Source organism: Manacus vitellinus, unplaced genomic scaffold (assembly GCF_001715985.3).
Source record: "Manacus vitellinus isolate BGI_N305 unplaced genomic scaffold, ASM171598v3 scaffold_21_pilon, whole genome shotgun sequence".
NCBI classification, from domain to species: Eukaryota; Metazoa; Chordata; class Aves; order Passeriformes; family Pipridae; genus Manacus; species Manacus vitellinus.
This window is the reverse complement of record NW_021939546.1, coordinates 12,591,066-12,617,022: the sequence shown is the minus strand read 5'-3', so window position 1 is coordinate 12,617,022 and position 25,957 is coordinate 12,591,066. Positions and strand designations below refer to the sequence as shown.

At 40.7% G+C, this 25,957-nt stretch overlaps 1 protein-coding gene across 3 annotated transcripts in view; it reads right to left on the bottom strand.

Annotated features, from left to right (window-relative positions):
- The window catches only part of GPBP1L1 (GC-rich promoter binding protein 1 like 1), a 30,606-nt gene extending 4,703 nt beyond the window's left edge, over nucleotides 1-25,903 (bottom strand). The window contains exons 1-8 of one of the 3 annotated variants that reach the window (XM_018072200.2): nucleotides 25,789-25,903; nucleotides 10,977-11,854; nucleotides 10,031-10,145; nucleotides 9,622-9,751; nucleotides 8,997-9,280; nucleotides 6,223-6,295; nucleotides 4,910-5,103; nucleotides 2,471-2,611 (exon numbers count right to left, since the gene is read on the bottom strand). In XM_018072200.2, the coding sequence (XP_017927689.1) occupies nucleotides 2,471-2,611; nucleotides 4,910-5,103; nucleotides 6,223-6,295; nucleotides 8,997-9,280; nucleotides 9,622-9,751; nucleotides 10,031-10,090 (882 nt within the window). In that variant the 5' untranslated portion in view covers nucleotides 10,091-10,145; nucleotides 10,977-11,854; nucleotides 25,789-25,903. Of the gene's footprint in view, nucleotides 1-2,470; nucleotides 2,612-4,909; nucleotides 5,104-6,222; nucleotides 6,296-8,996; nucleotides 9,281-9,621; nucleotides 9,752-10,030; nucleotides 10,146-10,976; nucleotides 11,855-18,446; nucleotides 18,465-25,788 lie in introns of those variants that run through there. The other 2 variants (XM_008924345.3, XM_018072199.2) reach the window with 2 other exon arrangements.
- Nucleotides 25,904-25,957: the final 54 nt, after the last annotated feature.

Genomic DNA, 25,957 nt, shown 5'->3' with positions numbered 1-25,957 from the left:
ACCTACACACTTTTTTAAGCTGGGGAAGAAGGTTGCAATTTCAGGCTCTTCAAAACAAATCTCCTTTGCCAAGAATTTTTATCACACTCGCCGTGCTCTGAGCAAAGATCAAGGGAACTAGAACAAAAACAAGGCAGCAACTGCTGCTTGAATTTCTAATGCCTGTTGCACGTGAAACACTGGACTGAAATAAAGCCTTCAGGGAAATGCAGGGTGAAAGTAATGCCTTGCAGGACACGTTTCTCAAGCAGCCTTCTTGGATTTTGCCTAATTCAACACAGTAAGGAACAAATCACCAGTTGTAACAGACTTAAAAAGTGACTGTGACTATCAGGATAAAAAGCCAACACAATACTGAAATTAGGCTCTCAACAAGACAACTAGTTTGACTGCAGAGACAAAAGGTAACAGTGAACAAAGGAGAGACTAAAATTAGATGTCTTCTAGTAACTTGGAATACTCTACTTGAACTCTTTGCTAGTGGCTGTTTTAATCTTTAATAAGCTGTTGAGGTACTAAAACGTAATTTATATGCATTAGAGGAAGACAGTTATAGCTAAAGTTTAGAAACCACAGATTTCTGAATGGGAATTAATTTCACCTCAGTTCTGGATTCACGTGTAACCTTCTGTAGAAGGGTTATGTATAGTAGCAGTTTTATGTTTTACAGAACATCCTCTTTTAGCACTAAAGGAGTACAAGGAATCATTTTTGGCATCTTTTCTGAAGTAAGTTTAGCCCTTTGACTGAAACATCAAGGCATCTCTCAGTTTTTTGGTGTTGCCTTTTTTTTTCGGTGTTTTTTTTTTAATGAGAGTACTATGCAACACCCCAGATTTGTTCTGAGGTCAGTCTATGTATCAGGGATGGCTACTCTTAAAGAAAAGTAATCCTGAATCATTTTAAGAATTCTGACTGTATTGTAACTTAAGTTGTCTTAGGCTGGCTTGTGGGGACATGGGGCCGGTGCCAGCTGGCACTCTTTTAGTTTTCAACACACTGTGGTCTCTTATGAATAAAGGTGCTATTTTCACCACTTCTGCAGGAGGGGCATTACCTTCCAGAAACAAAAAAACAGAGATTATTTGTAGTAGTCCTGGGGAGCCAGGATTACAGTACTATGTGCTGGCCACAGTCACATATTTTCATACTGTAAGTCTCCAACAGATTCACAGAAAAGCATCTTACAAGTGGCTCAGTTTTAGTCAGGAGGAATTTTTAAGCCCTTTTTGTTTAGTTGATTGACACTGGTAATACAAGAAACATTCCAGAAAGTCCTGCTTGCTCTGGGGAAAACCCAGCTGCCCACCTCTGCTCTCAGGTTAGTACCCCACACCTTCACTGACTGAAGCTTCACACAAGACCTCCTTGGGGGGTGGGTGAAGGAGACACTTGTGTGTATGATACAAAGTGAACACACCCCTCCGGATCTGCTGAGATGAAACCCTGTTTAAGGTGTCCATGCTGTGCTGTGCATTACAGAAAGAACAAGGCAGCACAAAGAACTTGGTCTAAAGACAGACAAAGCAAGGCAAGGAAAGGAACATGGTGTAAGATCTATTTGTCAAAGTGACAGGTGCCTGCTTGTTAACCATTGCCTTTAATGACTGCTTGTACACTCAGCTGTGGCTAAGACAGGGAAGCTCAGGCTGCTGCAAAGTAAAGCCTGCAAATCAGAAAATCATAAAGATGACAAGGCTTTATTTTATAAGTAATATTTGTAAAGAAACAAGACAAATACACAACTAAAAAAAAAAAATCCCACTTCTACACTTAAAACGTGATCACAGTAATTTCAAATGTTGTGAATCATCATCACAGCCTGGTTTATTTTTGTTCTTTTTTTTTCCTTGTGTTATGTCACACTTAGTGCTGAAATATTAATAGAATTGTATTTAAGGTTCTCTCCATAGTTCAGACCAAAACCAGGGGTGAATCAGTTTCAATCTCAGCAGATTGCCTCCTTCCAACACCAAAATTAGACACTGTAGCTGAAGTCACATGTACACATGTTAAACTCCTTCAACCCCCTCAGAGCTCACTGCCTGTGCTGTTGTTTTAGAGAAAGGAAATTAGGCAGATCACCTTCCTTCCTTCTTTTCCCATACTGAAGAACATCATGGGAATCAATTTACCTATCCATTCACATCAGTGCTTGGTATCGGCACTTGGATAACAAACACCAACTCGATACATGTCTAGTTACACACCACCATTTAAAGTGTTAGTACTTTGGGGTTTTTTTTACTGTAGGGAAATTCTAATACATTTTAACAGAGACCAATGGCTTTACAGCCAGGTAAACCACGTTTTTATTTCTTATAGTGTATCAGAGATGTGCCAGAGAATGTACAAGTGAGTCATCCCTCAAGGGTGCAAAGGCAGGTACAGAGAGGGCCATATCATGTCTGAGCTACAGTAGGTGATAGTGATAGAAGGTCCCACCCTATCCCAAATCCCAACCCCTTACCTCTTTGGGAGAGGTGAGGACTGAGCCACTTGCCAGTACCGCTGGTTTGGTTACAGACACTGGACTGGTAAAGGCAGAGTCACGGGTGGAGGAGAGCGAGCCTGGTTTATGTTCATTTCTGTTGGCTTTCCATGGGCTTGGCTGCATTGAACAGAACATAAAATACAGGGCAGCTAAATGGTAAGGCACAAGTAGGGGTTGTTAGCAAGTAGTGAAATAAATAAACAACATTATGTTGGCCGCTGTATGAAATTTTTTCCTCCCTCTCCAAGAACCGTCTCAACAAGTTTACCTCAACCCCCATCATTTTTCCCCTGGAATCTTCCATTTTCCTCAAATCACACACAGTTCTGCTTCGTGGGTACCACCCTCCAGTAAAACACCATTAAGAGCTCAAAGAGAATATCCAGCATTGCCCTTCATTAATTGGAATCACTACCAAGTAATGCAACTCATCCCACAGATGGGGAATAAAAAAAAAACCCCAAACAATTAAATTCATATTTCTTAGGGGAACACTGCATGCCACAAGGAAAAGCACCCAATCACTTGACAGGAAGTTCCCCTGTGCAAGGAAGAAGCACATCAGGGACACATTTCTGTCCAGGGTGACAATTCAAATTATTTATTTCCTAGGGTTCTGAAAGTGTCCATCACTGCACTGATTTAGCAACAACAACAACAAGAAAAAAAATAAGGAAAAAGAAGGAAAAGCAGCCACTTGGTCATAGTGAAGGAGCAATTGCTGTTTTGCTCTGGATACTCTCTGCAGTATCCCTTTGAATACACAGTGGCCATTTGGTTGAAGAGCAGAGACTTCCAAGATAAGTTTTTGTTGCTTGGAATGTTATTCCTGGGCCTCTCTTATCAGCCAAGGACAAACACTGAGAAGTGAGAGTCTTTACACAAAAGTTCCTAACAAGAAACTTGTATTGAGTAGCACAAGAATTACACCTATCAGAACATTAAGATATACAGGCTCCTTTGATCCCTTGGACTTCTGAAGCCAGCTTCAAGTCACTAGTAAAATAACTCATGCACAAATGGGATCCAGTTCAATCTGAGATGCAATAGATCTTGCAATCTGCCAGCAATAAGAGCAGAGGCCACTATTTCAGCATGTTCTCATGGGCTATTTTATTAATTTTTAAATAAATACATCACTAGGGGAGGCCATTGGCATTACTCTTCAACTTAAAAACAAGAGCATCCTGCATTATCAAAGGCATTCACAGCAGCCATTACAAACATTCCCTTCAAACCCCCAAAATATCCTGATCTGTGCAATACTGCCTGTACTAAAATTAGGGTACAGTATGACTATGACAGAAAGTTTCTCTCTGCAGCTCTGGGGTTGCACTGTTCGATTCCCAGCTCTCCCACTGCTGTTCTCCCAGCTTCCACAAAGGGGCAGCTCAGACAGATCCAAAGACAGACCCCTACTGCTTTCCTAGGGAGGCTGAATATGACCTTCATGGATTGCCTGACTGTGAGCTATGAGCCATCTCAACCAGCCAAGAAAGAAAGCACTTGTTCCAGTGCCACCAGTTCTCTTCTTTTCAAAACTACTTGGTACAACTTAACAAACCCATTTTTCATTCAGTTTTCCTGTGACAGTTTTCCAATACTGCTGACTTTGTGGAAAGGAATGTTTTGACTCCTCTGCTACTTTATGCACTGCAATTCCTGTACAGCTTTCTAGAAGTCTTCAGAATAATGCATCCTACCACAGCTGCTTTATGGTCTTTAAGAAAAGCATCAATGCACACAGTTTTTCTGGCCAAAGATATGCTGATATCTCACCTTTTTGTTTTGCTAATGCTCACCATTCATTAACAAAAGTGCTGTTGATGACACCAGCAGGCAATTCTTCCCACTGTAACCCCTACCTCCAAGGAACACCACACTGCCCCAGCAATCACAAACAAAAAAATTACTTGGGTTTTTTTCAACACTCCTATATTTCATTCAGTAAAAGAACTACAGCCCTTCCTACTTTTCTAGGTTGTTTTTAAGGCTCAACTAAATTACACCTGAATTGCAGGATGTTACAATCTAATCTGATCTTAACCCCAATTGTGTTCTGAACACATCAAAGTAGTGTAGCCCAATAAAGATTTTTCAAGATAGTCACGTGAATAGTTCAAGCACATGGCAGCACACATTCCACCTCTCCAGCATTGCCTGTTTTGTCTTACTAAGATAAGGTTCTGTCTAATGCATGAGAACGCACCCAAACAGACCTCAGTGTAGTCAGAGGTTAGTCCCTACGGACAAGACCAAAAGGCACTTTAACAGGGAACAACAATTTTAGTAGTAAACAGACCTCTACTGCAAAAGCCACTACCCCAGAAATGACTGAATTCCAACTCCTGCTACTTGTTGGGGGTTTGATTCCCTCGATCTGCAGTTCACTAACTTGGTTGGAACCCCCTGTACCTTGGAAGGAGGAGCTGCAGGTTTAGGAACCAGATTTTTGTAGACACTTGGGACAATGGTGGTGGCTTTGTTGCCATTTGCCAGGTGAGAAACAGGTGATGTAAATGCAGCTGAGAAGGCGGCGGAAGGATCCTCTTTTGAAACCTTTTTGATGACCAGCATCTTGGTAGGTTGCTTGGCACTAGGGGGGTTTTCTGCAAAAATGAAACAAGAGATTCTGAAATACAGATGTTCAGTTTCAAAACAGCTTCAGTACTGCTCCAGTTCCTCCCCTCTCCATCTTAAACACCACACATCTGATTCTGACACTGCTATCAGCTGCTCTTCCATTTCAACTCTGAGCAAAGATACTGCATACGGATGTCAAAGTCCAATCTTTTCTCATTTAACCACAACAGCTCCCTTGATGCTGAAGGGAAAAACCCACAGTGACATCAGCTAACAGCCTTGCACCATTCTACAGGAATCAGAACAGACATGAGCATTTTTTGAGCAACCGTGGATCAGCTTTGGTAATTCGCTAACACAGCAAAAATACATTGCATAACTTATACCTCAAAAGACAAAGTGCTTTTACAAACAAGCATCATTAATGGTTCTTGGGCCAAATCAGCACATTTCCAGGAGCATAACAATTTAAAAAAATAGTAATAGTGATAACAGGAAAAAGCCCCATAAATTAGTTTTTGAGCAGAACAACAGCTACCTGACAAACATGCAAAAAGAATACAACCAATACTATTGTCAGACGTGGTTTTGAGTTTCTTTTGCATTTGTACTATTTACAGTATCTAACCCAACTAGATATTAACAAACCTATATTTAATTGCTAGAGCTGGTACCTTGTTTCACTCATTTTTGTTTTTTAAAGGCACAGACTCACACACCACATCAGGATCAAAAGCAAGGCTGTTCTGAGTTAAAAAAAAAAAATCCAACGCAAACCACAGAATTATGATAGTTTTGCTGTATTTCTAATATGAAGACCACAAGTCAGGAACTAATGTCTAGTTCACCCCAATCTGCTCTGCCCTTCAAGAGATGTCTGTGTGAAATTGTAACTGCAGCACGACAGGAAGCAAACGCAGAACAGCGACATTGCTGCCCACTTGCAGTTCTTTATGACAGGACAAGCACAGTCTCAAGTAGACAAAAAGGCCAAGAGATTAGTGAAGACTGTGGGAGGAAAACAACAAAGGACAGAAAGCAGCAAACTGTCTGCTTCACTTAGTCTTTAAAGTATTTAAACATTTAAACACCGGTTACAACTTTCTGCTTCAGCACCAGCATTCTGTGCAGTGACCTTTACCTACCCCATACTCCAGAAGGTGTCCCTAAAGGTTTGTTCTGGTTGGTTTGTCTTCCAGCTTCTGGATTCAAAGATGGCTGTAAAAAGACAATGCAAATGAGTGTATTGTTATATTGTATATAACAAAAATATAATCAGTACTAACATAACATTAGGTTTCTAGAAACCCAGAGCACAGCTAGATTTCTCTGAACAGCACCTGAAGGTGGAAGAGGGTGCTTTGTCACAAGATATCTAAAAATCAAGTTTGTATTCTCCTTGGTTTCTGCTGTATTTCCAGTGGAACTATCAGAGGGTCCAGGATAGGCCCTTCACTCTTCTATTACAATTCAGTAGATTCTACCAGCCAATACACACACAGAAAATTTAGGTATTTAGTCAGCAGATCAAAAATTAAAATAAAATCCACCTTATCAGTATATGAAGAATCTAGCCTCCTTTCTCAAATACTTTAATACAAGAACTATGCATCAGCCAATTAAAAAAACCCAACACCAAAAGCAATACTAGATTCCTAATGTAAAGGAATACATTTACTGACAAAAAAAGCGATACATTTAAATTTTTGTTAAGCTTCAGAGTCCACTTTTTAGGACAATCCTTCATGCAGACTCAGTGCTCTCTGCAGACTTACCTGTGATTCAGCATCAGAATTCAACCTAGTGGAACAACTACGGACATGTTCAAGCTCAAAGCAGAGTACAGAAAATCTAAGCATTCAATGACAAGTGTTTCTGATTAGCTATTCCTCTTCCCCTGTCCCAAATAACCCCAGTTCAAAATACAGCCATCTTTTTCCTCTTTGTAATGAGTTCTTCATATGTCGGTTACCATGGTGACAGCATAAGTTTCTAATAATGAGCATCTGAAATAGTAGGTATTCCTGTTCTTTAAGAGTTAGGAAAAAATGTCACACCATAGCACGAATTCCTGCCTCAGTCCCTAGAAATTCTTCTGTTTCAGAGCTTCATTTTTTAGTTACTGGTCAGATTTACAGCAGGGGTGCTCACAGCACAGGAGAAGTTAGGTCTGCAAAGCAGGCTGTTAGTCTTTCAGGACAAGTGTTGCCATTGTCAGCCAGGCAGGCCTAACAGCTACGTACTTAACCCCAGCATACAGCAATTTCACCACTGTGGCAAAGACAACACAGGAGTTATTAAACAAAACTTGCTGCTAGCCAGCATGTGGTGTTATCATCTTAAAAATGGGGGAAACAATTACAGAAGAAACAGCCACGTAGTTGGGGAAGGCACCAGTCAAAGAACTGGAGAATAAAGAAGAACATAGAAGAAGGATTTAGACCAAGACAGACGACAACAGTGCACAGTCGTAATTGTTGCAATATTTCTATATTTCAACAGGTTTCTGACAGTCAAAAGCAGGGGCTTATAGAAATCCTGAATTACAGTATTATTAAGAAATCAGGTAACAGAAATCCATGCTCCAGCTTCATTGCTGCTCTCCGGGTGTTAACCACCCTGTGATGCTCCTGCTTTCAGCAGAAGCAGCTGAACAAGAACATGTAATCACTTCCCAGGCACTTCACTGAAAAAAAACCCCAGCAGCTTAAATCAAACTGCCTCCTGTGGCAATTTAACTGTAGGCTCTGGATTTTGGCCTGAAGCAGCTGTGGGCATTCACACACTTCACTCCAGCTTCTAACTTCCCGAACAGAAGCAGTGCCAAACTGCCACAACAATTTCAGCTGTAAACAGCCTTCCAGAGACAAAATGCTGAACAGGACAGCAAAAACTTCATGCTGATGATACGCCACAAGTGTGCAGAGTATCACCAGAATCTCTCATTACAGGAGGCAGCAATGGCTTTAGCACTGAAGGTGAAGACAGAGGAATTGCATTAGGTGAATGGTCCAAATTGCCAGAACCTTACAGATGATATTGTCCCTATTATACTGGTCAAGTTGACACAGCAAGAAACAGATGAAAAAGAAAAAAATGTGGTTTGATAATAAAATCCTCTTCAGGGGTCAGGAAAAATAAAATTGAATTGAAAAGAGAAAGCAGAAAAGGTGTGCATGTCTCAAAACATCAGCATTAAGGAATGTATGTGATAAGGATAAAAGCTGGAAGACCAAGTACAATTTGATAAAGCTTGAAAAACTAAAGATATTGCAGTAAAAATAGAGCCAGGACATAAGAGACTATCATACTGATAATACTACAGGAATCAGAATGCTGAATAAGAAGAAAGTTGATGAACTGGAGATACTGATGGAAGAAATGGCTCAAGAAACCCCGATCCACAGATTAATGCAGAGAGAGGAAACAGCTCTGATAACAAAATACTGTTCCAGAAGATTCAAGACAGATGGTTGCAAAGGTCTGAACATGTTCCGAATGAGCTTGGGAAGGTTATCATAAACACCAACATGTACCAGAATAGAGGAAGGCTGAAGATAAGCTGAACAGATGTATTTAGGAGCAAAAAAAAGGCTTTGTAAGCAAAGCCACAAAGTCAATCTACTCAGGTTTTGCTGAAGACCTGGCTTGTGTGTTTACAATGCCTTAAGTTCACAATAACCATTTGGCAAAATACATGTGCCAAAACCCACAGTCCAACAGGTCATCACGTCCTGAAGACTCTGGGTACCAATTAGCATCCTGTCAGCGCTGGAATAATTTTGTTAAACTTGTTGTGACCTCAAACATGGAATGGAATGCAACGCTAGATCCTCACCACCTATCAATGCTAATAAAAGTGAGATCTGAAAAGCCACTTCTCACAGCTACCACTTCCAGTGAGAAGCTAGACACTTACAAAGTCTTCTTCCTCAAACTGCAAATGCTCTTTATCTTCCTTCTTCTCCTCCCTGGATTCAACAGGCAGCTTTTCTTGAAAGGCGGAACTTTTCCGAGAATGGAAGTTGCCATTCCAGTGGCGATGAACTCCAGTTCCTCCTCCTCCACGCTGGCTCACACCATCATGGCCCCGTGAGGGACCATGCCAGCCAGGCTGACTGCCAGAAAGCCCGACATGAGCTCCTTTAGAAACACCAGAATCTACAGAATCATGGCGGAGAAGGGACGGCTGATGCCAGCAGTCTAAACAAAGGGAGATAAGGATGCAAATAAAAAAAAAAAAATCAACACAGCATGCAGAACACTGGAAATATCAAGCTGTTTTGTTGTTCAGTCAGTGTTTACCAGGTAACTACTGAGCTGAATTTATTAAGCTATTGTGTGATTGTATCAGAAAACGAGCTACACAATGCACAGACAGCTACATGAATACCCCTTAAGCCCTGAGCACATGGCATGGGAGAAGAGAGCAGTACAGCTTCCTTATGGGCTGTTTTGAAAAGGTACATTTTGGGAAAACGTTGTTTATACTCTGCAGAATTCCTCATTTGCTCTCAGGCTGCGTTGGGACCCTTCCCACTCACCTCCTGCAGTTCGGAGGGGCCCATTATTGAAAAATCCATCGGAAGAGTTGTGTCTCCTGCGGCTCACGCCGAAGCGGCCCTCTCCCCGGGGAAGATGCTCTCCATGTTTCTCAAAGGTGGCTGCAGGGGACTGCAGAAAGCAAAAAGTGATGTAATGAAGCATTCATTTGGACATCCCAGGAGCCTGTCAGTCCAGCAGTGGCATTTTGTTAATTGAAAAAAAACCAAAACACCTCACCAAACCCCACGAGTTTTCCACATTTGCATTGATTAATCACCATCAAGAAGCATGGATCTGATCAGGATGGCACACAAATCCACAGATCTCACACAGAATCGGAGAGAATCTAACACACTAATCTTACCAGTGGTCACAGCTGCAAAAGGAGGTGATCTGTGTTACTGTTACCTTGGTTGACTGCGGTGTTGAGAAGTTAAGCCAGGCAGGAACAAAGTCATGCTGCGCCATTTAGGTCCAGTGTCTCCCTTCAATAAAATGAGGTATCAAACCTCATGGCCAGGATCTGTAAATGAAAAGGACACTCCCCGTCATCTTTTCCAAACTGAAATAATAATATAATTTATCTCCCAAAGCTTGTCCTACGCAAACAGGAGGGGAAAAGTGTTGCAGTTTTTCATGTCACACTTGAGCCCTTTTTTTTCTCATGCTGACTTTGTTCCTCTGATTGAAACAGGTAAGAACTTCAACATTCCCACTTACTTCCTGTTTACAATTAACACACCCATGAAGCTCATGATAGAATGGGCGTGGAGGTGGGAAGAAAATGGAACAAACAGCATAGAAAAGCCACACAATGCACAGACATGCCAGAATTTGAGGTACAATCCTTCATTGCCCCATAATCTACAAAGGGGTGATCACTGCATGTTTTATTCCAGAGGCTGTAAATCAAGTATGACAAATCAGTGATGTTAAGAGACATTCAGAGACCTGAAAGACAACCACACCTCAGCTCCTGCACCCCCAAAGTAAAACTGTATCCAGATCCACCAACTCCCATGCACCAGGGAATATCCTATGCTGACACTGCTTCCGTTGCTAAGAAAGCAGATGATGAGGAACAGAACACAAACTGCTGGAAGGATCTTAATGGAAGTTCAACTGAAGACCAGCAGAGGTGTCTCACTGATGAATCCAAAATCAAATTGTTCTTTCCAACATATCATAGCAATTTTCATGGCTCAAAATGAGGAATATTTCACTGCTCTGTGTAACTGAATTCCGCCTTTTTGTGGAAGGTTCTCCGATTTACCATTTTGCTTTATTTTTCAATTTTATCTATAAACAAGTCAACATCGTACAAGCAAAAAAATAAGTACATATGATCACTAACCCTGAGTTTGGGCTCTGCAGTCCAATGTCCTCAGTTTGTGTGCTTCAGTGACCTCTGGGTTCCTTCCTTCTCCAGTATTCTGGAAGGCCAGCCTTGAGGCAACAGTGCGTCTCAAAGCAGAGCACGAGAGGCCGCACTTCGTGCCAAGTGTGCCCTTCACCCCCTCAGCTGCTCATTTTAACCTCTCTTTGCACTCTCACTACAAAAAAAAGGATACCTAAGAAGGTAATTTATATTTAAAAAAGCCACGCCCACGTTCACCTCATTAAATTTCCTCTGGTTGTGGTAGTACAGAAATCAGCCTTTACATCACAAAAAGGTTTGTCAAGTCTGCATGACAACATTCAGAGCAACATCATGGTTAACACTGAACACTCAAGGCTGCTGGACAGTTCATGATCTGCAGCAGATCAACCTAAACACTCTGGAAAAAGGATGTTACATAAAAATGTTTGCCCTAAATGCTGAGATCTAAACAAGAAGCATCTGCCGAAGCGATCTTAAAATATAAACTTCATTTTTATCACATACATCTGCTAAAAAAAGGTAAAGTACTTTAAAAAATGAATGTTGGGATATACTCTGGTCTTCTTGTAACTTGGTAAATGCTCCACAGAGCTAAGCACTACTTGATATAAAGCTCAGAAGCAGGCACAAATATTTTCCCTGTTTTTCACCATTTACATGCTGAAACATAGGTCACATGAACAAAAAAAGCCAGGTCCAAAAATAATCTCTTCTACTCTATTTTTTGTAGACTGGGTGCTGCTTATTAAGGGACACAATTATTCCACAAGAGCTTCTTGTTCTACAGTGGAGAGTTCACTTCTGGGTCATAGTCCTCTTCCATCAAAGAGGGGAGACAGGAACTGTAGTCACTATAAAAAACAAACAAAACTCCATCAATACAAGTGGTATAAACATGACAAAGTATGACTAAAGAGAAGAACAGAAAGGGAAATAGAGCAACTATAGTGCAAGTGCCAAAAGCTTTTTGATCTTTGATCAAAACAAAACCTGTAATAATCTAATTAAAAAAAACAAACCTGAAAAGGGGATTTTTATTTTTAAATTAATCACTTCCCAGATTCAGTTCACAAAAGGGCAACAAAAACAAGCTGAATCAGAATAAAGGGAAGAGTGGAGAAACTGCTTGCAGCTGATGAAAGCGATTGCACACTTCATAGCAATTTTAAATCCTGCTGCTAAAATGAGACTCCAGGCAGCAAGCAGGCTTGGCCCTTCCACAAGCTTCATCTCTGTGTGCCCCTATCATTCCTCACCTGCTCCAATACAGCCAGACTCCCCTCTCAAGAGGATGATGACAGTAATACAGCTGGTATTCCATTAACTTCTCCACAGAAAATACCACCACCAACAAAACCTGAGTTATTCTGCTATGACCTCTTTTTCCTTGAACCATCTTACCTAACCAGAAGCAAACAGATAGTTTACTGCTCCTGAAACATCTGAGAAGTTTTATTACTGTTTTGATGGCATCAGCTGTTTCTCAGGATCCCTTCAGGTGTGCCTTATTATGCCTTTATATTTGACTTATCAGAGTTTGTTTTCTTTGTTTGGATGTGGTTCCACTCTTTCATCGGTTTTGGTTTTCATTGCACTTATGTCATGCCTTAAGTATGTGGATTTTTTAAAAGAAAGTTTTTAAGGTGATTTTGATCAGCGCTCAAAATAAACACCACAGAGGGAACAGTAAAAGAATCACCACCTTTTATCCTCTGAGTCATCCCCTCTAATAAATCCCCTCATTTTCATGTATTTTTTTTTGTTTCTGGAACTAAATGTTACTCTTGCGTAGAGGAGTTTGGAAAGATGGAAACACTTTTGCACCTAAGCTGTGAGCCATGATCATGTTGCTGAAGATAAAGCAAGAACAAGCAGCCTCACAACCCATAGGAACTACCAGTCTCCAAGATGAGGAAAAATCAGAGTGGTCATGGCTATACACAACACTGACCTGGGAACTTTCTGAGCAATCCTACCCCATACCACAAGCTACTAAGTGTCACACATTGCAAACAACTGAAGTGTTAATCTATAAAGACCTGGTTTTATATTAAAGGGTAATTTTTTATTGTGCATAGGGACATAATGGAATATCTGCTGCAGACAGAACAGACTTCCCATCATGCTGAAAATCTGTACAGGTACAGAACTCCTTTAGATGTGACCTTCTGAGGCGGCTACCAAACATTTGAGCAGTAAGAAGATAAAACAGGGACAAAGTCAATGCAGCTGACTACATTTAAACAAGATTCATTACTTTCTGAATAAATGCGCTTTTCAGAACAAACTCTAGAGCAGTTTGGCCGTGTCAAACTATTAACAGAAGTCATATCATTTAAGAAGTTGATTTGATGAACCTTGAGAACCATTTGCAGCAATGTGAAAAATGAACCTAAAGAGAGCAAAGCCCACAGAGTGCTGTTCTCTGGGTTTAAGGTATCTAAATAAACAAACACAGAATTACAGTTTTGAAGTAAGAACCAGGTCTGAGTACACAACAAAAATAAAACCACCACAGAAGTACAGTGCTCAGGCTCCATTCACAAAAAGGGTTCCCAGTACGTTTGGAAAGGGTGACTGAAAAGAAAGCACATCAACAGCTTGCAAAACTTGTGTTGCTGCAAGGCTTCCTTTTATTTCAGCACAGTCAAAACCAAGGTGAAACTTGTTGTAAAACTCCAACCACCAATTTTACAAACGATCTTGCAGAAGATTTGGGTCTCCCAACCTGCTATTTTGATGTCACTGTGAGTATGAGTGACCAGGGCAGTTCACTCAGCAGTGTCTAATGTGCATGTAGGGCAGCTCCTAGTCCTGTCTCCTTATTCCAGTAGGCACATTCACCACTCTTCACTCACAGCCTTCCCGGGCATGTACAAGCACAAAAAGAACAAGAGATGCAACATTCAAATGCAATACTTCTTGCTAAAGCAAAAACCTTGTTGGATGAAGTGTTGTAAATTATACTAGTATTGAAATCCTTTGGTCTCTGGGATTATCCCACGTGCTGGGTTTTACAGCCCCTTCTCACACACACTCTAAATTCTGTCCAACACCACATGTGCAACCTGCCTGGGACCATTCCCATAACCTCCCACACTGCTGACAACAGTAACATCACAAAACCATAATGGGCAAGGCCCAAAGTCTCTCAATTCCCTTCTCTGACAACAACCTACAATGAATTCTTGAGAAAAAAAGAGCAAGAACAAGAGCAAATAGCATCAGGACTCCCAGGATACTTTCTTAGACTTTTAAGCCAGAGTCTGTACTACAGTTTATTACCAGTCAGAGCTTCCATGTAAATCTGTTCAGTTGCTTTGTTTTTAGACACATTTATACATTCCTGCCTCCCAAATGAGAGTGGGCACAGTTTACTTGTGCTTTGTGCAGAAGTCAACTTGTGGCTATAAAAAATGTCAGCCTCAATTCAGTTGCATATTTTCTCGTGCTACCAAAGTGCCCAACCCCAGTCTAAGAGTTTTTCATGGTACTCATGGTTTTATACAAGGCACACAGACTCATTAAGTCATCCCTCTTCCAAATGAAGAGTATTCATGGAAGCATTCTGAAGACCTCTAATCATCTTTACTAGCCTTTACCATGTCCTTTAGACACAGTGTTACCAAAATTGTGTTCAAGATTTGAGACCATGGCCCATTTATCCAGTGACTAAAAACTGTACATTTTTAAACTTTTCTTCAAAATATCTAATCTTATTTCTTTTTTATTATTATTACTACACAGAACTGAAATGACCTTTGCCAGCTACTCAACTCTTCTCATATTGCATTTACAGTTCAATTGAACTGATCTCTGCTTCACTGTGGAAAACACAAGGACAAAGATCACCAGTAGCCACTCCCAACTCCAGGAAAAAGGAAACAAAAGTGCTTGTCAATGTAAATTTAATTAATTCCCTCTGAATTCGAATTTGAAATATTTCTGGTAATACAAACCAGGAAAAAAGAAACTACTACTACTACTACTACTACTATCACTGAACGAGACATTCCCTAAAGGAATACTTCCTTTCAAAACAATGAAATCTGCATTAATGAGCTTTGGTGAAGAAAAAAAGGTTGGCTGTCAACTATCCCATAATACTGTTCCACTGATCAAAATGAGTGTTTGGCAAGTAATCTAAGTAAAAAAATAAAATTAAACTCTGTATTAACACTTGTGTTCCACTTGTCAGCAGTTCTAGTTAACCTTTACAAATAATTTAAACTATCATTTTTTACATGTAGCTTTAAAAATGTCTTAACTGTTACTTCACAGCAACCTTTTTTCATAAGATTTTATTGTTCCAAAAGTACGTTTTTCCCCTTGGTAAATGCTTAACTTTCATAACTTAATACCCTTCACTGTGTCATTCTGCACACAAGCAGAAGTGGTATTTATCACTGAGTCAAACAAAATTGTCAGGTGCTCTTTTACACTGCCAGATTTCATTGTGCATTTGTCTAAACAAATATTAAAAACTGACATGAAAATGGAAGGAACATACAAGCATATTCAGTTTAAAGAGGAGACACAGACCACAGTAAAGAAACACTCAAAGTCGGAGACAAACCCTCATTCTCCAGTACACCATCCATAAAGTTCTTGCTGCACCACAGTTGAATGGAGTTGCCCAGTTGTTTTCAGCCTTCTCTTAACTTTAATTTCTACTCCTAACGTAGACTTGATCAGAGTTAATCTCTAAACCACACTTTCTAAAGCTTTGATTCTCAAGCTGAGCTTTTCAGATGTACCTGACAGTAGGAACCAAGGAGCTGTTCAATATGTGAAGACCTACATGGACCAGAACATGAGACTAGAGAGACCAGTTAAAGACAAGCAAAGCCACTGAGCTATGAATTACTCACTGCAAAAGGATCAAGATGTTTCACAAGTTCTAAGAAAAAGCACAGACTACCCTCAGCAGCACTGCATTTCTCCTATTACTTCTTCTCCCATCTCCTCTGGCCTTGGCCTACCAGACTGTAAAAGCCCAGCAATCTGCCCTGAGTTATGAGATCCCCTGCTGTGCTGTTCCAGCACACCACCTCTCTGGGAATACCTGGAACCAGGGTTTCCAGCCTTTGTCCACGTTATGAACTGCAGTGCACATTTCTGAAATGGACATACTTTACTGGGTGCTTTTCCTGCTTCACTGTACCCTGCAAACCTCCCCAAGTCTCTTCAACCCTGCTGTCTAGGATCCTATTAATTAATCCCTCTAATTCAATTTCTCCTCTCCTCCAACAGCAAATCCCAGAGACATGGAGCCTCTAGTGGAAAACCAGTATAAAAGTAAACTTTTACCCTTCATCACACATTTATCAACCCAGCTATAGCAGCTGTAAAAGGTCACCTGTCTATCCCTGCCACAAATTCAGTTCACTACATTTCTATCTGTTACTCTAAATAAAACAAGTTTACTTTAAAAAAAAAAATAGAGATTTGTTTTTCTAACCAGCCAAGTCAATTTGGATTTCAGTAATATTCCTAAAGATCAGATGTCAGCTGGGTTGCAAAAGCATTCAGAAAAATTAGTGAACAATTTAATGGACGCAGAAGGCAGAACAGAATTTACTTCCCTCATCAAATTTCTTTCAGTGAAGCTCCATTAAAGTTATTTAATCAAGCAGATATGCCTAAACACACAAAACAGGCCACTTTCCACTTCGTTACTCTTCAGAGTAGTGTCATTGAATAGGTGTAAGTTAGTTTATGATAAAGAATTCATACCATATGCATTCACTAGAATATGATCTTTTTCTAACAACTTCTGATTCACCCAACACATTTACAGAAATAGGGAGTCACAGCCTGAAGCCCAACCCAAGAGTCAAAAGCATGCTACTGACTTCCTTAAGAGTATCAAAAAGCCTCACGTGAAATTTCATTATCCAGTTATCCACAATAACAGTCCAAAAAACCCCAAGAAGATCACTTGGTCTTACTACTATAAACATTTTATTGAATTAAAAAATTGTATTTGGGCACACAGCCTTAAAGATCACCGAGCTCTCAACGCCCCTGCCATGGGCAGGGACACCTAGACCAGCCTGGTCTTGAACACTGCCAGGGATGGGACATCCACAGCTTCTCTGGGCAACCCCTGCCAGTGAATTACATTTATAATGTAACTATAAATCTTGCTTCGACCTTGCAAGCATTAGGAGGCCTTACTATAAAAGACATGAGTGCAGCATAACTGGTTCAACAGTCGTCATAACAACTGGTGAGCCGCATCTTCTCGAGGTGAGATCATTTATTTGCAGTTCACCTACATAAAGTGTCTACAAAACAAACTTACTTTCATTTTGCTTTCACTTCCATTAATACAATTGTCTAGACACACCTCCAGCCTGTCTACACGACTGAAAAACAGCCACCTTTGGAGAGGACAAATGTAGATGTTCCGGACTGGCACGTACAACTGGTAGTGCTCACACACCCCAGGTATCAGGAACCAGAACAACTAAATCTCAGATATGCCATCAGTACTTGTTCTTTCCATTATATCACACAACTAGCCCTCCAAAATGGTTACCTGAAGGTAAAGGACAGTCCTATTAGTTAAAAACACTGCTGAAAACATTGTTTCAATGGCAGCTGGCTGCTGAAAAAAACCCAGCATCTGAAAATGCAGAACATCACTCACACCAGGTTTTCTAGAATTACAGAAATATGAGCCCATTTTAGAGCACTAAATGATGGATTAAAATGTTAATCATGTACTAAAACAAAATCTTCCCAGACAGAGATATTAAAAGTTTTAGTGAAAAGGAGCTATTACTGAAAGATTAAGACCTTGTTTTTCAAGTTTAAAGCAAATGAATCTATCTTGCAGAATCATCTCAACGTTTTGTGTTCTAGAAACAACACTGCAAATCTATATATTCCCAGCTGAAAACACGCCAGAAGCTTGGCCATACAAAAGTCCTTCCAGAGTAACAGGCTAGGGGTGGGGAAAATCATGCTGTTACATACCTGACCACTTATGCAACCCAGATGACTAATTTAAATGAACTGGAAATAGGTTAAGAAAGGTCCACACGGACACATCTATGTCCTAACCCCCTTTTCTCTGCTTCACAAACAAACTGTCCCTTTACATACTTACTTTCCACTTCTCTAAGGTCACACTGACCGAATCCTACCTCCTTCAAAATTCCTGGACAAAAACATGCTCCCACACAACCATGTACTGTCCAAATCCTTAACAGCCTGGTCTTGTAAACACATATTGAGATCCAGAGTGCAGTGGGTAAGGAAATGATTTTTTTCTTTCATAACAGCAATCAAGGACACCAGAGCAGACAAGAGTAACAACCAAATCACAGAGAAAAGTGAATTCTAGGACTGTGACGTAGGAAAGGTTCTACATCAAACAAGAAAACACCACTGGCAAAACCATCATCTTTAGAAATGCTATTCACTGACTGATACCTGCCCTCCAAGCCTCAGCTGATCCAAGTTTCTGCCAGCCAGGTTACCACATCACCACTGGGTCAGCAGTACTGAGGAAACCACAGAAAGCAAAGGCAGCAAGCTTGTCTTTGGAAGCAAGCTGAATTTGACTCAAAAGCCCAAAGCACATTTTGGAAAAGGAGGCATCTGGGGAACCTGTACAGAGGCCTGTGTAAGATGATAAGCCTTTGGGCCTCAGCCAGCAAGTGTGACACACCACAAATGAACCGTGTTCCAGGGGGTTTTGGTGAGTTCACTCATCAAAGTATCAAGAGTACCAAGATAAGGTCATTTTAAGCATGTAAAATCTAAAAGGCTCAACTCCTCAGAAGCATAGAATAGGGACAGCACAGACTTTCTAGATATCATGCCTTCCAACAATTATTCCCGGATGTTTCATATTATGCAGCTGCTGGCAATGCTGTCACCCCTTATGCCTCTCTCCTGTGCCTCTTAGAATTCCACTTCCCTCCAATGACCCTTTAACTGTCTTTAGTGCTGTTAATGTTAGAGAACTGCAGTATTTACCTGAAATATTAAAACCTGCTCACTTGCTCTGCCCTACTGCAGGGGGTAAGGTTTCAGGGATTGTACACCCTTCTCTCAAACAAGTGTATCTGTTGAAACTACTGATACAAAACAAAGAAGCACATTTTAAATAGTATTAGGCTTTAAATGTGAATAATGTTCTAAACTTTCACACAGCTTTAGCACTTACTAAATAAGGTATTTTAAGTCTGGAGAAGTTATTTTGCTCATTTTAATTAAATTGAAAGGTCTTTTTAGCTCTTGAAGGGAACAAAATCAAACATCTATTTTGTTGTGCACTTCGATCTACAGACCTTTTGCAAGTATCTGAAGTCAAGATAAGGTTCTGTTCTGCCTGAAACCTTGGAAAGCACAACCCCTTGTCAAGGCTGCCTTTAAAGGTGCCACTCTCCTCCCCAAAACCTCATGACAGAATGAGTGAAAGAGCAACGAAAAGCTCATCTGCACAGTCTGCCCAAAGCCCAAAGGAACAAAGTTGCTTCTACTGCTCAGTAGTACACATCAGGATAATGTTCCTCATCATCAGGAAAGAATTGCAAATATGTAATTACTGGCTTATCCCTGCTGCATGCTACATACCTCCTGCCTACCTGTCTCCCAGAGATGGGGACAGAGCGTAAGAAGAAGTGAAGCAAGAAGTTCTCCAGAACCTTAAAAAAATAATGGGATGGGTATTTCCCACTAAGGGTATTTTATAACCCAGTATTTTACCCAGGGTTACTATTGCTACTATAGCACATTTACATTTAAATACATTCCATTTGGAGTGGAGAAAAACCTATTTCCTTTGGAAAAGAGCATCAAATGCAATCAGATTATTTATCAAATATTTGTGTCAAGGCAAGAGAGACTACAAATCAAGTAGGGGGAATTACGGATCTGCATTCCAGATGAAGGATAAGCGAGAAGGTATTTGCAAAGAGGAAGGAGAATCGAAAGTCAACAAAATAAACAGAGGACATTCAGAAATAAGAGACCTTTCTCCAGTAGTGCAGTAATTCTACAGTAATTCTACCAGTACTGTAGTAATTCTTCCCCTCAGAACCATTACCTGAGTCCTACAAGATCAGGACTACGAACTGGGAAGGGAGGTGCATTCCCATTATAGGTACTTCCTCCTCAAGACAACACGCCCAGAACTGAGGGACAACTCATACCCTCCCTCTCTGCCCCTCCCTGCATTTGGATTATTTCCCAACCCTTTAACATCAGGACAATATGATCAAACTCCACATTTATTTCTCCGTGACCAGGACTTGACAAAGACATGTTCACTCAGCACTTTTCAGCATGTGTACAACACCTGCCTTACAGTTTGTAAAGTTTACGTTGCGTGCAATGGTTTTCATTCCAGTAGTTTAACATTTTCAGCACTTTCTCTGATTGAGGAAGTATTAACAAACTTCAATGCAGAAAAGTTACTGAAGACAATTCAGTTTAAAACAACTCCTATACATATAAAATAAATTGAAAAAATAATATATATTCCACTTGTTTGGTCTTGGCTTTAAAAGAAAAAAAAGTAGAAAAGGGATCCCTAATCCTAATTAGTGATCTAATGATTTGCTGCAGCTGGGAGATATATCCTCTTTGCATGTTCACAGTGTTTTGCTGGAGGTCTCTCTCTGATCTAGTCTGTGAAACTCACAGGGATAAAATAAAGCAAGGAGTTATGGACAAGATGTTGTCCAGCTGGTTTGAGCTTTGTCTTTAGATCTTGCAGAGAATTATTGTGCTGTTCTTCTGCAGGTACACTGTGCAGGCCAGGAGTTAAACAATGTCATTCTTCTATCCTAGTGTCCTACAATAAACCAGGGGAAAACCAGCAAAACATCTGTGTGGAAAAAAAAAAAATAAATCTTCACAGCCTACATAATTCATCCCCTTTTCCTGAGGTTTAAAAGAATTTAGCTCTACCCTCTTCCTTTAGATGTCTTTGAAATTAGCTAAGCAATGCTCCCCTTCACCAATCTGTATAGTGACCTTCAGGCTACAGAGGTCCGAAAATTAATCCTAAAATGTCTCAAAACATACCAGAAAAATGAGTCTGTAATGAGCAGACTGGAATTCATTATGAAGCTATACATACCCCCACTGGAATACTTTTTTGGTAGCTGTAAATCAAACCAGATTAGCATAACCAGCATTTGCCAGCATATCCCTACAATCTGTTTTGGTTATTCTTATGGCTTGGAAGCCTGTCCCCACATCTAATGCCTCACCTAAACACATTCTGCTGCAATTTCAACCCATAACTACTTGTTTTACTCATGATGGATATGGCAAGCTGACTAAATTCTCTTTGCAGATACTTTTAAAGACATCTTTTCTCCAGACCAATACCTCAGTATTCCCTGACTGAAAGGCAACTTCAGCAGTTGTGTTTTTTTTTTTTTCCTGGGGAAGTCCCACAGACCACCCTGTATCACAGCACTGTTTGGCAGCAGAAAAGGGATGTATTATCATATTCTGGGATCAAATATAGTCACACTTCTTAAAAAAACCCAAACAACCCACCCTCAACCAGTCAAATTTTACTGTTGAAGCTCCAAGCTTTTAAGTTCAAAGCACCAACGATGAAAAAAATGACGTGACCCACCTACCAAGTGTGACAGCTTGCAGGCAGGGACAGGATGTCAGAGCTGCCTCCCAGTCACACCTGCAGGTAACTTTTTTAAGCTGCTTTATATATCACCTGCTGATATCTGATGAAACACATTGTATAAAGCCATTCTAGAGCTAAACAATCCATTTTCCCCCCAATCCTTACTCTGGGTTTGGCTCTTTCACAGACATTGTTGTTTTCTTTACAGGCCTTATTACACAGCCATAACCTTCCCAAGAATGACAGTATCCCAAACTGAACGAGGTAACTACTGAAGACCTACCTACTCCTCAGCAGAATGGAGAAACTGCTTCATTACCTTATTTAAAATGCCTCTGTACGTTCCACTGAATTTTCATGACAGTGATGCTGCTGACTCACGATAATTTAGGAACCACTACAGCCCCCAGATACTCCCCCACAGAACTGCTGCCCAGGCAGCTGCTACTTGTCTGCGTAGGCACTGTACCAAAACACAGTAATTTGAACCCATCTACACCAAAATGGCTGAAACCAATCCTATTGATTTCAGACCATTTACTGAATTTGTCAAGATCTGTGTGCTCAGTAAGAATGTTATTTCAACACAGAGAAGTGAAACTACCAAAAAGTACACCATCCAGGACAGAGTCCCTGACGTGAATGTGCTCCCCTTGAAGACAGCCGAGTCCTGCCTTTTTTCTGGATGTTGTGAGGGAAAGTGCACCTCAGCTCCTCAGCATTCTGGAACTTTTCCCACCCCCACAGGCTCTCAGCTCCCTAAATACTGTAGGATACATTCCATAAGGCCCAGTCAACCCGAAGACATGAAAGTTGCCATTAACCTGTTTCTCTACTTTTAACTAGAGTTCAAAGCATAGGAAAGACAGTTTTGCCAAACTAACAGGCAAGATCATAACACATTCAACATTTTCAGGATGAGACTTCCTTGCTGAGTTTTTTTAAGATTAACATCAAAGGTCTTTTTAGACCATCTCACGTGAGCCCTGATTAATCCCTTGATGATGGGTGACGCATTGTAATACAATGGCAAAACACTCCTCTCTGCTGAAAGGCTGGAGACCTGTTGTAATCTTTACCATACAGCAACTTTGTGAATGCAAATAATTTCTGTGCCCAGAAAAATACCATGTACCTCCCTGGCAGACTCAGTCCTTTATTTACAAGTTAGTTTTTCATCACAAACTGAACATGACAAAATTCCAAGAGTGATGCTCATTGCCACATGCTCTGTATGTTGTAACTACACCGTGGGGGTCACAGAGATATCCAGAAAAGCCACTCCTGTCACCCCAAACCTCTACCCCCACTGCCCTCCTGGCCCTTACTATGCTTGACACTCACAGTCCACCTAAACCTAGACCTGACACTGAAAATAAACTGCTCCAAGGGAAATCAAATTAAAAATCTTAATTTCTTCCTGTATTGGAAGAAGTGGATTCCTAAAACCAGGGACTTGTATTTAGACAACATTATACACACCCACCCACCCCTTTCCTTAAGAGTCACCAGCATCACACCATGAAGCTGTGATGCTCCTTTCAGGGTGGAGGATAAAACTGTGTAAAACACTGAACTGGAAGCGATCACAAGATTCAAGGAGAAAAAAGCCCAACCAAACCAACACTGGCATTTTTGTTGGAATGACTATAAATCCCAGAACTTCAGTAACTCCTGGTGAACTCTTGTGTACAGCAGTCCCCAGGGCACAAGGTCACAGACTGTAAAATATTTCTTTCTGAGCATCATTTATTGCAGAAAACCTCAGTTATGTTTGGCTGCACTGGTTCAAAGGATTTTTGTTAAGACAGACCTTGGAAGTGCAACTATTTCAGATTAGTCATTTTATGGAACTGCACACACCAACACTTTGCAGAACTGTTCTGCTGTTTAAATATAGAAAGGTCTAAGTAGCATAAAGTATAAAAAATTCTTCTCCCCATGCTGCTGCAGGCCAGGGAGAAGGTAGGAACTGAAATAGTTAAGCACACTTTAATCAAGAATTTCCAGTTTGGAGTGATAGAGCCTGATCACTAATATCTATGATTAATGAAGCCAATATGCTTCCCTCCCCACTCACTGTCATGCTCACAGCCCTGTGAACCAGCCCTAGAACTCTGAGGTCTGCACAGTGTTTGCACATACATGTATGGGGCGGTGGACACTTAGCCACTATCAATCTCTACCTAAATCCACTCCCAAAAATGTAAATTTATCTTCTGACCATACAGTAACTCATTAAAGTTTGGCACATTTTCACAGGAACATATTAAGTTACAGCACACAAGTTAAACAACATCCTGGCATTCGTGAAGTATCCTGAGCAGGACCACATTTCTGCCAACTTCACTGCTTTTCATCAAATCTGAGGAGCAAAGAGCACATGCAGTTCAATTACTCTCGCTGAAACAAAAGCCACATGATTCAGTTGGCATCCTGGTCACTATGTAAGTGACAGTAAAACGTCTGCTTACATTGCTGAGTTTGCAGAACGAAAACTAAACCACTCCTGCCCTCTACAAATAAATTAATGTAAAACTTAACAAATCCCAAACAAAGTTCCTGGTACACACACTACCTCATCGACTGCAAAACTCAGTAACTGTGACCTTTCCCTGGATAAGTTGGAGCAACAGCCATCCCCTCTTTGTGTTTCTCCAAAGCCATAAGGAAAACCTGTGTCCATGTGAGCACCTACTCCACTAGAGAGAGGTGCTTTATGTTTCAGCTCTGCTGAACAGTCAGCCCTGTTCCCACCTCTTCATACTGACAAACAAACAAAGCACACCCTGGACTGCACTTCACAACCAAGTCAATTCAGCAGTTACACAACTAACTTCAAACAACTTGTAACACTGACATTAAAAAAAAATAAAAAGGCAACTTAACTTTGTAAAGGCAAGAAGAACATTATCTGAGAACCCACACTCCTGAAGAAATTCACAGATCCAACATTTTTCAGTATTAAAAATAAGTATCCCACGACCCTTGAAATACTGTTTACATTTCATGAAAATGCTAGTGCACATTGTTTTTTCTCTGGTGACTTAATTTCCTAATTTAAAACAGGAATTTCGAGAGGCAGTAACACCACATGTACACAAACAGTCCCATCTGTGAGACAAGGTGACCATACCGTGCAAATATTCTCCAAGTAAAGTATTTTTCCTAACATTCAGAAAGTGTGCACTCCCATCTGATTTGTTGTATTTCACATCTGCATTCTGCTCCTCATATTCCTGAGACACCCTCAGAAAAAACAGGACTTGCTTTCCTTTAAAATGACATCTGTTCCCTGCATATTTTCCCTTTAGGTCCTCGTATGATATCTGCAATGGAAACTTCTGTGTCATATAGGATGAAGGCTATAAAACAGACAAATATAAAGTGCAGAGGCTGCACTTTGCTACTAACAGCTGTAAAAAAAAAAAAGAAAAAGAAAAAAGAAAGATAGGGAAGTATCACCTGAAGCCTTTCTGTTCTAAATACAAAAATACAAAACTTCAAAAAGTTCTTCTTAAGGGACTCTTCTCTAGAAATGATGAGAAAGAATGCAAAAGGAAAAGCTGCTCCTCTTAAATCTGGGGAATTTTATTTCTTCCTACCACTGCTCTACACCTGTTTCCTTCCTGAGTCAGAGACTGGAAGTTTGAAATACCGGTCTCCAAATGGATAAGCACAGGGAACCTTTCGCTGAAATACCAGCCACAGTCATTCATGAAAATAACATTTGCATAAGCTTTTTTTTCATAACACCTAACATTTTTTATAGAAGCAATGTCAACTCTGCAGTAAACTCAGCCTTGATGGCTCCCCAATTATCTCAGCTGTTATCTCATCTCCATTCCCCCCCGCTGCTGTTTCCACACTTTGCTCAGGCACTCGCAACGTTTCAGAGTATTATCAACATTACTAACACTTGTGTCACTCACACCTCGGGGGCGGGGAAAGGCAGGCTGACCTACCTGGTCATGTTAACATAAAAAGATTTTTAAGCAACCCTCTTCAACCATTCCACCATTACGTACAAGGATTTAAATAGCGACCGTTCCTCTAAAGCTGTTTAAGAACTCGAAACTTGTGCAGACACCCACTGACTGCTCTAAAATCGTTCCAAAACAGCTCGTTAATAAATTCAAAGTCTCAAAGGGCTCTCTGAAGCGCTACCTGCATTCTGACAGAGTCCAGCCACAGCCGTTTAAAGCCAAACCACGCAAAACCTCCGGCCAACGGGGCACAAAATACACCGGACGCACAGAAATAACTTTCACGCCGCAAAGAGCCACCTCACGCTCGGGCCGGGCGCTGTTTTCCTGCGCGCAGGCAGCGAAGGGCA